General features: G+C 34.1%; 1 protein-coding gene across 1 annotated transcript in view; it reads right to left on the reverse strand.

Moving 5' to 3' along the window:
• Positions 1-15,013, reverse strand: part of ADGB (androglobin) — a 237,711-nt gene that overhangs the window by 131,829 nt on the left and 90,869 nt on the right. Inside the window, exons 9-10 of the mRNA XM_011974447.1 lie at positions 14,144-14,272; positions 4,088-4,182 (exon numbers count right to left, since the gene is read on the reverse strand). Coding sequence (XP_011829837.1) covers positions 4,088-4,182; positions 14,144-14,272 — 224 coding nt within the window. The remainder of the gene's footprint in view (positions 1-4,087; positions 4,183-14,143; positions 14,273-15,013) is intronic.

The raw sequence follows: 15,013 nt of genomic DNA on the forward strand, positions 1-15,013 counted from the left end.
ATTATGTCTTAGAGTGCCTTAAAAAACTTTTACATAGATGTTCTTAAATATAAACCTTTTTCTATAACTTGAACCCTGTCAATTTTTAAGTTTTCATGAGTCAAGCCAATACCTGAAACTAATTCTTTCAATGGAAAGAAAATGCCTTGACATAGTAGTTATAAAAGGTGAATTACTGCAAAAGTTACATTTGAATAATATCCAAAATAGAAGTCAAATTCAAAGTAGTATTTAAAAGTTGAATAAGTTCCAGATATTTTACTACTCATAATTTTTGGTCTACATGTGTTAATTTCTTCCTGCCATTGCAACAAATTTTAGTGTAACTCCCCGCCGCCTTTCTTTAAACTGTAGAGCATTAGAAAATAAAATGATTTAAAGTATTTGGAAATATAAAGAACTGGTCCAAATAACAAATTCCAGTATTAGCACCTATTTATAATTTGAATAATCTGCCAAAGTACTAACATTATTTTGGCACAAGGAATTTAAATACAACAATTCTACATACTTCATTTTATTTTTAGTGTACTACACAATACTTCTGATTCATGTAAAGTAATGCTATTAATAAGAGTTATAGCTTCATGCTGAGAAAGTTTGTTCAAGGATTTCAAAGTTCCTTAGGTTACAATTAGGGAAAGAGAGAGATTTACAATAGTGCCTGAAACACTGAGTTTTTCATAGGCACTCAATATACATATGCTGCACAATTCATGCGTAAGACTTAAATTAGAAGTTTCCTTTCCTAAGACCCTTTCACTCTTTTTATTTCAGCTCATTTCAAACATTCTAAAAGATGCAAGAGTTGGATTTGGAAAGGTGAAGGAGGCTTTAGTAAAACTCCCAGATCTACATAAAACTAAAACCATTAGAATACCCAAGAGGAGAAAGAAGTTGGATAATGTAATTTATAACATCTTGCTCCTTCCTCAATTTTGTTCTTGATTTTCTTGTATTTTTTTTTTACCACTTCTTTAAATAAATGTAAGTTCTTGACTTTATTTTACCTGCTGATCTTACTGTCTTTGAGGCTGTAACTTTTAGCAATGTACTCCATTTAACAAAATTTCATTAAGACAGAAATTGTTTCCTATAGGTATATTCTTAAGACATTGTATCTCTATTACATTCTCATATTTACCAGGGAAACCAGATCACCCTCACAGGATGCTAACCTAAAAGTATCAGCAGACAAGACCGGAAGATGGTGACTCACTAGTCAGTTCATTACAGCCTTGGAAGTCACTTACTGTTCCAGACACTGGGTTAATTCCAGAACCTCTGGGCACCTTAAGCCTTAAACTTCCTCAAAGGGAGGATTTATAATAATCTTTATGCCTTGAACTTCACCCATGCCTCAAGCTGCCTTTAAGTCTTCTCCCCTTATAATTTCAATATCTAGTAGTTCCTTGAACCCAGTGGAATCTTCTTCATCTCCAAACTTTCCAACATAAGATTCCCTCTGCTTTGAACACACTTTATCCCATTTACTTGCCTAACTTCTTTAAGGTCTCAGCTTAAACAGTTCTTCCTTAGGGATGACTTCCCTGGCTACCCATTAGAAAGGATGGCATGGATGGATGGTTTCTGTTATGCCTTTCATTCATTTTTTTCATTCATTTAACCGTCTTTTCACTTGGTTACTCCTCCAACAAATATTAATTCACCTACACCTACTACGTGGCAGGCACCTTGTGTGCCTTCTGTTCTAATTGTATTATTGCAGTTCACTCAATTGTATGCCTTCCTCATTAGGCTCTAAGCTTTGTAGGGAGGGCCTTGTCAATCTTTCTTAGCACTGTATCTTCAAAACATAGCATATTGTTTACCATATAATAGCATATAATAGGTAATTCATAAAATCTGTTGAATCAATCAATGAATAAACAGATGTGAGTTTTTAGTCTTAGTTTTTAAAATTAAAAATGATCAGCTTTTAAATTTTAGTTTATCAGTAGCACTACCAAAAGTTCAAAAGGATTATTTTGCACCCCATTCTTTTTATGGCATGCAGAAAGCACAGGATAATATTTTATCCTCTGCTTACATTTTGTGGTTTTAAAGGGAGTTTGAGTACTTCTCATGACAGACATGAGACTATGGCACTCCATAAAGCATTGCTGGTATTCTTTTTTCTTTATTTCTTCTAAAAAAACAAACAGTATACACGTGCAGAATGTGCAGGTTTGTTACGTAGGTATGTGTGCCACGGTGGTTTGCTGCCCCTATTGACCCATCCCTCCCCTCAACCCCATCCCACACCAGGCCCTGTTGTGTATTGTTCCCCTCTCTGTGTCCATGTGTTCCCGGTGTTCAACCCCCACTTATGAGTGAGAACATGTGGTGTTTGGTTTTCTGTTTCTGCATTAGTTTGCTGAGGATAATGGCTTCCGGCTTCATCCATGTCCTTGCAAAGGACATGATGTCATTCCTTTTTATGGCTGCATAGTATTCCATGGTGCATATGTACCATACTTTCTTTATTCAGTCTACCATTGATGGGGCATTAATGGTATTCTTCAGCAGTCCAACGAGTTAGAGCATTTACTTGCTAGCATATCTGAGACAGCACATAGGCCAGTAGCATGCAAAGAGGTTAAAAGAAAGGCAGGTGTGAGAAGGCCAGCCCTAATCTCAGCAAGAGTCCTGAATTGGGAGAGGCTTTAGAAGTACATTTAGATTGTTGAATGTTGCTAGTTTTTAGATTCAGTCCAAATTGCTGTTTCTGCTGTTTAACCATGTATAATGTTTTCTAACTTTGGATTAAAAATAGTGAAACTGCCATAGTCAGGATGGCACCTTATCCTCTTACAATGTGAACACTATTGCATAGTAAATTTTTGCTGGAAAAATTATTTTTATCTAAAAAAGTGGAGAAGAAAGAATGAGAAGAAAGAGAAGGGGAAAAATGTTAGCAACATGCCCCTCAAGCATAATCTAAAAGACAAATGTAATGCATATAGTAAAGTATAAGAATCATTCAACTGGAATATTTATGTTTCAAGCTAATTTCTGTTCAAGTTTTTAAAACATAGCTCTTTCTAACTAAATGGACATTCATGTGTAATCATATTGCTGCATCATATAGTTGTATACTTTAATGTAGTGACTTTGGACTATGAAATCCTAGTAATGAAGTGTTAGATATCTAGAGTCCCCAAACAGAATTGGGATTCAAAAACCCCAAAAGCAGTAGGGCATTTGTTTAAATAAATTGTTAATCACTTGATGGACTTTGCCATCACAAGGGAAGGAGAAAAGTTGTTTTTCTGTCCAAGAACAATAGATAGCTTAAAAATTATGAAAATGCATAAATACTATGCAAGCACTAAATATACTGATTAAAATTTGTCATCATGAAAAAATGTTAACAATAACTTGTTAAGTGAAAAGCTGTTTCTAAATATAACATAAAGTGTGATTCCAGTAAAAAAGGTATACGCATACAAACACAGAATATAGAAGAAAAATCAAAGTATATATGACAAAATGTTAATAGGGCCTATGCCTTACCATTTATACTATAAATATTTAATTGCATTTCCTTTCACTACATTTTCTAAATTTTCTGCAATTTGTTAATTGTATTAAAAAATAGCACTTATTTTGTATTATTTTATGATACAAGAAAGGTCATAGCAGTATCTCTCCAGCCTGAGGATGAATTCACTAATATCATCTTATTTTAAGAAAACATATGTGGCCTATTTATGGGAAGGTTATTAATTATTACCTAGGAATAATTTCTATGATTTTCACTGAAATACATAAATTCTGTATCTTTCTTTTCGCCTATAACAGAAGGATCTATAAAAATTAAGTGTAACTCTACATTTTTTCTTGTCTTTTTTTATAATTAGCCAGAGCTATTGCAATCATCTAAGATAATTTTGGATATGTCAGATCCCATAGGTCGAGTATCTAATTTTGAAGATAAAGAAACTTACATCCACAGATAGAATTTTAATTAAATTTTCACGTGCCTTCTACCACAGAAAGTAATCACCCATACACATGCGCACACACACACGTGCACCCACACACACAAAATAAATAATACTGTTTCCTAAGCTTGAATGCTTACCATCTTCTCTAATGAAAAGATCTTGTTTTCAAACAAATAGAGAGGTGTGAATGTCGCATATACGACCATATGAGAGGTCTGTATTGCAGAAGAACCTGTAAAACAAACATATATTATGTCATGAAAATCCTAGTCAAAATCGATCTGTCAGTCGCTCACTCCAGATTGTTCAATTGCCTTAACAAATTTATCTTTGGGCTGGTGAAAAATACATAAAGGATGCAAAATGAATTTAACAGATGTTAAATCTTAAAGATGTATCTATTTTACAGCCTGTCTTATTCATTTTAAGTTCACATTATTACTATTTAATAATTTAAGACCTTATTATACCTCATGACCAAGAGTTATTATATAACTATACTCTAGTTATTAGTCAGTGCAACATAGAATGGTCCACAAATGAGAATGTTCAAAAGGAATTATTTTTAAGTTGAGGCATTTCTTTACTTTCATAGATAGAATCTCTATTCTGTGTTGAACTTACAGGAAGTCCAGGAGTTTCTATGTCACTTTGTCATTTCAAAAAGAAAGAAAACCTAAGTAAAATGAATTTTTCCATGAAGAAGTAAGGCATAAATAATTTAGCTTGAAGTGTTTAATGCAGGTAGAATTTACTTTTGAGCATTGCTTATTTGTTTGTTATGTTTTTCTTATCCCTGAAATTATTCTATTTGATTATTTTATTCAGTAATTGTTGGTCCTGCAAATATTTTGGACAAATAAATAGAAGTGAATTTATTTTAGCCTCTTTTTATTTTTAATTAAATTTTTTTTACAAATTTACATACTGAGATTTAACTATATTTGATACTATGTTTACAAAAGAATAATATCTTTAAGACCACAGAATATAAATTAGTTGTCAGCTCAGTATATCTCTAGAATGGAGATATGAAAATCTGCCAAACTTATAGAAACATACTTTTACATTTCAAAATTGAAATATTTACATTTCTCATACACCTTGCCAACACATATTGATTGCTTTTTCGCTACATTACTCATTTGCTTATGCTACATTTTTTTGATGATGTTAGTTATCATCTAATGTCCACACATGCTGTCTCCTCAACTAACTTTTAGGGTGTTTGTCTGCAGAGGCTTGGTTAATAATTTGGCTTACTCCTTGTGGAGTACAAGGTACACTGTATTGTGTGATAACTTGTATGAAATAATATGTTTTTAAATATGAATAATCATCTTAAGTTTAAGGATGCAGTAAAATAATTATTCCTTTTAAAAAGAATGAATGTTAATGAAAATACTTTTCATGCACTCCTATCATCAGATAAAACCATTTGAGATACCCACATTGACCAGAATGCCCTCTGCAGTGACCAGTAATTTACAGTCTAGTTACTTTTCTCACTGATCAATCTAATAGAAGCCCTCCAATAAGTCCTCTAATCAAAAGAAAGATTGTGAAATGTCTTTAGGTGTCAGCTGAGACTTGAAGGCTAGTAATGGAGAGGAAGTTCCTGACAGTGATGACTGCTAAATATTAAAAATGGATAAAATTTTAAAAATCAGTTTTTTATCTATATGCAGAACTTTCAAGGAAGAGGACAAGATTAAATGTACTTTTCAGGTTCAAGATTTAGCAGTTGACTCTCTACAGCTTAGGAAAGTATGAAGCATGAGAGGGGGAGGGAAGAAGAGTGAGGATTCCTCTCTGAGCCTGGCTACTGAGCAGGACTGGGCTTCTTTACAAAAGTCAGCTGAGTTTCCAGATGTTAAACATACATTCTGCATAATATTTGACCAAATATCTGGGCACCCCATGGCTCCTTCAAGTTGATCCATTTCATTAACTCTTTTCTAAATCTTGTTTTAAAAATCATCAAGTGTAAAAGTATTTTGGTCCAAATTATATCCCACATTTGTACATTATGCATTAGAAATTTTGATGTCTTCCCTAAAATTTTCTAGTTTAATATTTAATGTGATCACATTAAGTACTTTGCCCTTGATCTGTAATAAGTCTTTTGAACTTTTATTTTCCTTATGATATTAAAAATAAAGTTTGTGATGTAAGCATTTTGAAAAAAGTTCTCATTTACTTTATACCATTATGTAATAAAATATATGGAAACTTGGGAATTCCAGGTGGGCTCTTGGAAAAAAATAACTTTAGAAACTTGAAGTAAAGAATGTGGTCCTGACATATTATAGAAATGATGTTGATGACAAAAAATAGTTCCTCCAAATTTTAAGATAATCACACATTTTACATGAGATTATAATATTTAATGTTGAAATTTAAAAAAATAACACCAGTGTTTAGTCAAGGGTGAAGTTTTAAATATTTAATAAGTGGTATAACATGGACACAGATTAATTAGACTAGAAACTGATTATAAATATTGGTATCACTATACTAGTGCTATTAGCTAAACATCAGTCTGTAAAATCTGGATAAGAATGTGCTATTAAATAGAGATTTTCAAACTGTGTTTTATATATCTTATAAATGAGATTCAGGGGCCCAGGAACTCAGTGAACTATTATGTAAAACACTGCAGATTTGTGTGCACACTAACTGCTTTAGTCTGTTTTGTACTGCTAAAACAATATATTTGAGACTGAGTAACTTATAAAGAACAGAAGTTTATTTCCCCACAGTTCTGGAGGCTGGGAAGCCCAAGATCAAGGTGCTGGCATCTGGTGAGGAACTTTTTGCTGTGCCATCCCATGGCCAAATAAGCATGTCATCCCATAGGCAAACTCACTGTTTTATAACAAACCCACACGAGGATACCTAACACACCCATGATAATGGCATTACTCCATTCCCTCTGTCCTCACGGCCTAATTACGTCTCATTAGCCCCACCTCCCAACACTGGGGAGCAAACAGTGTTGGGAGGTGAGCTGTTTAATCCCCAAACAGCATTGGGGATCAAAATTCTAGCACATGGACTTTAGAAGACACATTCAACCAAGGGTATGAAGAATTTGGAAAAACAGAGATGGTTCATAATTTTTATAAGATTTTCAAAGAAGTTTATTACTCAATAAAAGATGTGAATTATTTTTAAAGTGTCTAAAGGGCCTTGGATAATTCCTATTTGTTCTATTATTTCTCTGTAAATATGTTGTGTGATTCTGCAGTATTAGAACACTCATAATGCTTTCTGGTTTTACTATATATGGATAAAAGTTCTTTTAGAAGATCTTAAAGGCAAATGTTTAAATCCAGGGGCTCTATAATTTCTTTCAGTGAACTATCAATGATACAAACCATGAAATGTCTTTATCTTTCCAGTTGGAGTAACTTTGCATTGCATTAGCACAGCTGCATATAAAATAAAGTCTAATAATTGAGAAAGAAATTTAAGAAAAAAATATACTCTTGAATAATGAGATAGAATTTTACACTCCAGTCTCTAAAACTGCCTTAAAATATTTTGTACATTAATTATGAGCCTTATATGGCCTACAACTGCCATACTTATTATATTTTATTGCCTAAAAGAAGCTTTTGCTACATTTGTATGATTTCAATGTTTTATTTTACATGTGATACAGCTCTTTTTGCCTTCTATAAGCATATTTCAGAAGATTGCAATGAAACATGTAAGATTACTTAAATACCACTTCTATCATTGATTTTATTTTATGTCAAATGTTTACTGTCTGAACTTATAACAATTTCAGCCTGAAATGTTGAGTCCCAGTGAGATGAACCCCAAATTACTACAAGTCCTTAAGAAGTATTTGTTAAATATTATATATGATTTTTATTTTTATTTATATGATATGATATTTAGTCAATTTAGAATAGCTAACCTTCAGTAAATGCCTACTCTGTGCTAAGGCCTAATTATTTTCTATGAGTCAGTTCACATAAACCCTATGAATAAATTCTATTTTTAACAGCTTTTTTCAGGCAAGTAAATTGAGTTACAGATAGGTTAAGTAACATGTCAACTACACAGTTAAGAAGTGTAAAGTATAAAGTAATCCCTGGTTCTTCTGGCAATTTTTTAGTGTCTATTTTTCTATGTGGCAATATGTAAAGAGGATAATGACTAGAGTGTCTTCCGGCCCACTTCCTACCAGAAAATATTTGCAGTTCCAATATTTGAAGCAAGGCTGAAAAGTAAAAGACTTTTATACCAGGCCCATAATTTCTTAGTTCAAGTTTTTAAAAAATATATATTAGTGGCCGGGCGCGGTGGCTCAAGCCTGTAATCCCAGCACTTTGGGAGGCCGAGACGGGTGGATCATGAGGTCAGGAGATCGAGACCATCCTGGCTAACACCGTGAAACCCCGTCTCTACTAAAAAATACAAAAATAAAACTAGCCGGGCGAGGTGGCGGGCGCCTGTAGTCCCAGCTACTCGGGAGGCTGAGGCAGGAGAATGGCGTGAACCTGGGAGGCGGAGCTTGCAGTGAGCTGAGATCCGGCCACTGCACTCCAGCCTGGGCCACAGAGCGAGACTCCATCTCAAAAAAAAAAAAATATATATATATATATATATTAGTGGACTTCTAATCTATTTGTTTCATCAGTTCCGCATGTCCATATTCTTTCTTGAGCATAATTCCCAAGGCTAAATTCTTTGCTTCTTTGCTTCATAGAGGCTACTTTGAAGATAGCTGCAACAAAGAGGTCACAGTCTTAACAATCTTTGACACAACCAGGTGTGTTGTTTAAGTTTTACTGGACTGTATTAGGCCATACTTGTGTGACTACAAAGAAATACCTGAGACTGGATAATTTATAAAGAAAAGAGGTTTAATTGGCTCATGGTTCTGCAGGGTGTACAGGAAGCCTAGAGCTGGTATCTGTTTCTGGAGAGGCCTCAGGGAGCTTTTACTCATGGGAGAAGGCAAAAGGGGGAGTAGGTGTCTCACATGGTGAGAATGGGAGCAAGCAAGAGAGTAGGGGGAGATGCTACACAGTTTCAAACGACCAGATCTTGCAAGAATTCACTGTCATGAAGACAGCACCAAGCCTTGAGGGATCTGCCCTCAGGTCCCAAGCAACTCCCACCAGGCTCCACCTTCAGCACTGGGGATTACAATTCAACATGAGGTTTGGGCGAGGACAAATATCCAAAATACATCATGGAGCTTTGTTGTTTAATACTTAGGTGTGGCCATGGAACTGAACTGCCTTCAACAGAATGAGAACAGAAGTGATAAACAATACAGCTTGTTTTTACTTCAAACATCTTGCACCTGCAATCCTCCAAGCTCTTTTACTTCCCACTGGTATAGAGCTTCAGAATTCACATGCTAGAGTATAGGAGGCATAAAAAGGGAGGAGCATGGCTCTCTTCAACACCAGCCTTATCTCCAATTAATTGTGGTCAAGAAATAGCCTTCTTTTTTTCAATGTTGTATGTTCTGTAATCTCAAAAATTTCTCTCTCTTTTTTCCCCATTTATTTTGGAAAAACAGTTTGGAAAAATGAGTTCCCTGAACTCATTTCTTATTTGAAATATCTTGCTAACAGTAGATATTACAAACTAACACTGCCTAGAATAGTAGATTTTCAATCACTTATTTTAGAGACTCAGGTTCACTGAGTACATGGCTAACTTCTAAATTGTCACAGGTTCTGGTTTTACCAAATATTTCGCTGTGTGAGGTAGATCCCCAGGTTTCCTCAAGTTTGAAATACTATTTCTTCACTGCCTTCTACTCTACTGTTAAGCAAACACCACATAATTTCACCTTGTTATTAGTACTCTACTTCTGGCAAGAGTTAGTTTATCATGAAGTAATTGTAGCTGCTATAGTGAACACACTAAAAAATATGACTTAAACATGATGTAGTTTCTTTTCATTCATATAAAGTACAAAATGAACCTTCTTGACCAGCAAGCAGATCTCCAGGTAGTGATTCACATACTCCTGCTCTGTCCCTCCTTGTGGCTTTGCCATCTTTAATACTGTGCTCTCAACAGCGGTGAGCTAACAGAAGGGGAATTGCAATTGAGAACATGGTATAGGTCAGTCTACAGCTCGTATGTATCACTTTGCTTCATGTCCTGTGGGCTAGAAATTAGAAGGCCACATCTCATTTAAAAGAGGCTGGGAAAATGTAGCACAACTGTGTTCCTAGGAAGAGGAGGAAATTGTGAAAAGCTAGCAGTATTTCTCATAGTCAGAAAATATCCAACTTACTATTCCACTGAGTCATATTCTAATGGTATTGATTTTTGCTTTTTTGAAACAATTTTTTTAAAGTTACTATGATACTGAACTCTATTACCATATTACTACACAAATTCTAACTTACCCTATAGTAAATAAGTTACTGGCAAAACTCAAATCTCTAATATTTCTGGTAATCATTTTTTCTCAAATATTGGAAGGGTCTGATTACTCATTCTTATAAAACTTCGGTATTTGTAATTAATGTCATCATTTGTATCAAATTTCTTTATAAGTTACATTTTAAATTTAGCTATTTAGAGAATAAAAGTTTTCAATAAGTTTTACAGTTTAAAATATTAACATTCATAGATATTGAGAGGAGAGATAACAGAGTAGTTGTGTGAACTCTGGAGTAAGACTGTGTAGGTTCATAAACTCACTTTACACTTTGTAATTTTGAGTTCCTCCAAGAGAGCAGAATCAGTGCCAAAGAACTTCCCCTCTATACCAGGAAAAAGGTCTTAACAGGACTTTCTCAGCCGAATTTTAGAATTGGGAATGATCAGTGACTACAATGTGTCCCCTGCTATTTTGTTTTATGAGTGGAGTTTATATTGCAGTTACTGTGTTCCTCTTCATATGGGAAGGTTTTTAAATTTAGGAAATTTAGGTTTTTAAAAAGTTTATTATCAGAATTTTATTTGTGAATTTTCTATATATATAATTCAATAAAACTGATTTTAGGAAGCAATATTTGAGTGCATGTATAATTTTCAAATAGGACTTTAAGAGCTTTCAAACTTCTATTCAGAATTTGTGACTTATATAGTTTTCTGTCATTTCATTCTCTGCATCATTTGCTGAGTTTGTAATCATCATTTGTCAGATTGGTCGTTAGTCCAAATTGGAAAGATATTAATGACAACATTACATGAGAGATGGGAGTGGATACATATGGGTGTATCTGTAAGCATGTGTGTGCATGTACATGACTTGGAGATCCTGGATATTTTAGCGAGATGCAATTACTGGATAATAATTTAGATTGGGACTCTTGGTAAGTATTGAACATACATGGGAGAAGAAGAGTGAAATGGGTATCTGGTGATCAGGAAAGTGAAATGTGGTGAAGACTGATCATTGTTCACCAAATGGTTTCCTCTTTCTCCTGAAATGATCGATCTTTAGCACATTCCACATTCCATATTTTCCAACTCCTCTTAAAGTCAGATGTGGCCATTGGACTGAATTATCTTCAATAGAATGAGACCAGAGTGATATACAATGCAGTTTTTTTTATTTCAGACACCTTGCTCCTGCAACCCTCAAAGCTCTTTTTCTTCTCACTGGTATAGAACTTTAGAATGCTAGAGGTATAAAAAGCATAAAATGGAAGGAGCATGGGTCTCTTCAATACCATCTAGAAAATAACTTCCTGCCAAGGATTAACACTAGTCTTTTTATTTTAATTGAGAAAGAAATATATATGACATCAGAGTCATTTGTTAGGCATGCCAGCTAGTGTACCTAAATGAATACACTTATTTTGGAAATAAGAAAATGAATTCTTAATTGTCAAGTCATTATTAGGGTATGTATTGGATAATATTAGATGACATATAAATATATACATAAATCTCTACATGTCTTCTGCCATTATAAAACTATATCTCCTATGGCATTTAAAACTGTGAGTGCCATTTTATTTTAATGACCACTGTGATAAATATGCTACTTTGAAAAAATTAATAAAACAGGGGTTCTTTATATTAAATTTTAAGTGACTTACCAGAATTAATTATAACACATCTAATATCAAATCAAACATAAAGAATAAAGGCTGAGCGTGGTGGCACATGCCTATAGTCCCAGCACTTTGGGAGGCCAAGGTGGGTGGATCACTTGAGGTCAAGAGTTTGAGACCAGCCTAGTCAACATGGTGAAGCTCCATCTGTACTAAAAATACAAGAATTAGCCGGGTGTAATGGCATGCACCTGCAGTCCCAGCTACTTGGGAGGCTGAGGCACGAGAATCGCTTGAACCTGGGAGATGGAAGTTGCAGTGAGCTGAGATTGCGCCACTGCACTCCAGCCTGGGTGACACAGCAAGACTCTGTGTCAAATGAATAAATAAATACATAAACAAATAAACAAACAAACAAACAATATAAATGTCATGTTATTTTTTCCTTATGAGTTTGAATTGTAACTCAGTTGTCTCTTGAATGCTTACTGTCTATGAATTATCTCCTTTACAAGTGAAACCAAAGCAGCTGATTGCAGGAAATGAATTGTAACACCATCAGAAATGTACTTAGATTTAACTCTGTGGGAGAAGGAAGTTCACATGGCCACCCTCTTATTTATGCCAGACAAAATACTCCTATAGAGTTCATTCTAATACCGTACCTTTAGCACAGTCAAGAATTAATAAAGGCTTTTGCAGTAAGTATGCTAAAATGTAACTCTTCCAACAAGTGCTAAGCACTTTACCTGGATTCAACACTTGATTCTCACAAGGACCCTCACCAAAACAATGATGCTGATTTATCGAGATCCTGAGTTTAAAGAGGCTCTATCACTTGCCTGATACTTATACACTCAGTGTTGAAGCAGATATTGAACTCACGCAGCTTGACTCCACAGTCCAAACTGAACCACATTCTATGTGTTGGGATGACCCTAACTGTAAGTTCAGCAGGAGAAAGGAGGCATCATTACTTTTATTTTCACAAAGGAAGAACTCAGAGAAAGTTTTAGCCATTTTCACAAAGATGAAGAACCATCAGTAAGTCTGCTAATGTAATGTTTCTTACTGTCAAAAAATATTGCTTAAAACATCAATATAAGAAAATGATTTTTAATGTAGAATTAAAAATACAATAGTGACTTTTTTCTATCCACATCACTAGGCAGGTTTCAGTAAAAGTAAAAAGCCATAATTATTAAAATGTCCTCATACAAATCATCACAGTATATTAAGAAAAAATATAAAAATTTATTAATAAAGCACACTACTAGGTGTGAAAACATGCATTTTGAGTAGCTAATGAAAGACGAGGTGAAAATGATAACCTGCACTCTGGAAGCACCAAGATAGATGAGTCAAAGCTGAGACTATAAAGCCTCAAAAGAGACACTCTAGTCTTCCTCCTGAATAGGTTGAGGTATCATTTTTTATAGCATGTTTGCTTTCAACCTGATACAATTTGTTTAAAGGCTTCTATACCTAGACTGTTTTAGCTGGTACAGAGGACAAAAGTGTGGTAGCCCAAGGGTCTTTAGAGATAATTCGTAAGTCCAAATTAGAAAGATATTAAACGAAAAACCTCCAATGTGATTTTAAGTGATAGAGAAACCCAAGCATTTTCACAAAAATACTTGACCTTTATACAATGAGGCTATTATAAATAGATCTTGTACATCCACTCAGTCACAATGTGATACACGAAAAAGTGTGGTTGTCGGTATCGTGATATAAACAATGACTTCTACAGTCTCCAGCCTCACAGTTGTTTTCTAAAACACAGTAAAAGATCTGGAGGCCCATTGTGAGCAAGGAGCCAGATGTAGACTTTTTGTTTCATTTGGTGGCTGGCATCTAACCACTCAAACAAGTAACTTTGAATGTACTTAATTTGGATGATAAATTTAACCTGAGTATTTTTTAAAGCAATACCTGAAAGCGACAGCAGAAGCCTCTCCCATATGTGGATACTTCTTCTGTGACAATTGCACTCCAATTTGGACAAGCAGGCTTCTGTCTCATTGGTAGGACTTTGGCCCAACATACCTACCCATCAGAGAACCCAGCATTTATGGCCACCTTGAATAAGTTTATTTAGTTATTTCAAAAGAAAAAATGTATTTCTATGTTTCAAGGTTTTCCAGCATTTTAAGAAACAACTAAATTAGTTATTATTCTAAGAAATTAGGAGCTTACAATCTGATAGGGACTGCACAGAGTACTGTACTTCTGATGAGGGTCTTGAACCATGAAGTGAGAATTTGAATTTTTCTTTTTCTCCATCTTTACTTCTCTTCTTTCCAATGTCTCTTGCATCTGCTTTCTCTAACATACGAAAAAAACACAATAAATATTTTAACTAGACAACTTCAAACTATATTTCTTATTCAGTCGTTGTCTTAAAGAAAAAAGGCCCAAATAATAGTATTATTTAAATGTAAAACTATAGCCGTAATTTCTCTAAAACACGATCCCTCTAATTAGAAACACCACAATAAAGCCAGGGAGAACTTTGAAAACTGGATATATTATGAAATAAATGCAGCATTGCCTTTTATCTACTGCATATAATTTTGTTTCATGAAGATAATTATTTGAATATATTTTATTCATATAAGATTATGGTATTAAGGTAATTTTCTCATTTTAAAAATAAAAACAAAACACAACAAAGCCTGTACTGAAAGTTAAGTCCTAAATGTAGATCCCTCTCAGATTTTCCTTATTTGGGTCCTCCACTTACAGGAAACACAGTTTTGTGACTCCAAAATATTTTATTGTGGAGCCCAGACTCCAACCAAAGTCCCAAGCCAGCATCTTATTGCCTACATGGCTTGGGTAATAAAACTCTTGTATCCAGAACTATTCCCACCATTTGAATGCCATTCATATACTCAATCTATAAAATATATTCTTCTTCAACTTAAAATACTTTTCTCAAAGATTTTTTAAATTCCCTAACAAATCTCTCTCAATTCAGAGACAGAAATTATACATTTCTGTCATTTCATTTTTTTTTTTTAGAGGTAAGGATTTTATTTTTTATTTTATTATTATTATTATTAT

Source organism: Mandrillus leucophaeus, unplaced genomic scaffold (genome assembly GCF_000951045.1).
Source record: "Mandrillus leucophaeus isolate KB7577 unplaced genomic scaffold, Mleu.le_1.0 Scaffold1451, whole genome shotgun sequence".
In the NCBI taxonomy this organism is placed as follows: domain Eukaryota; kingdom Metazoa; phylum Chordata; class Mammalia; order Primates; family Cercopithecidae; genus Mandrillus; species Mandrillus leucophaeus.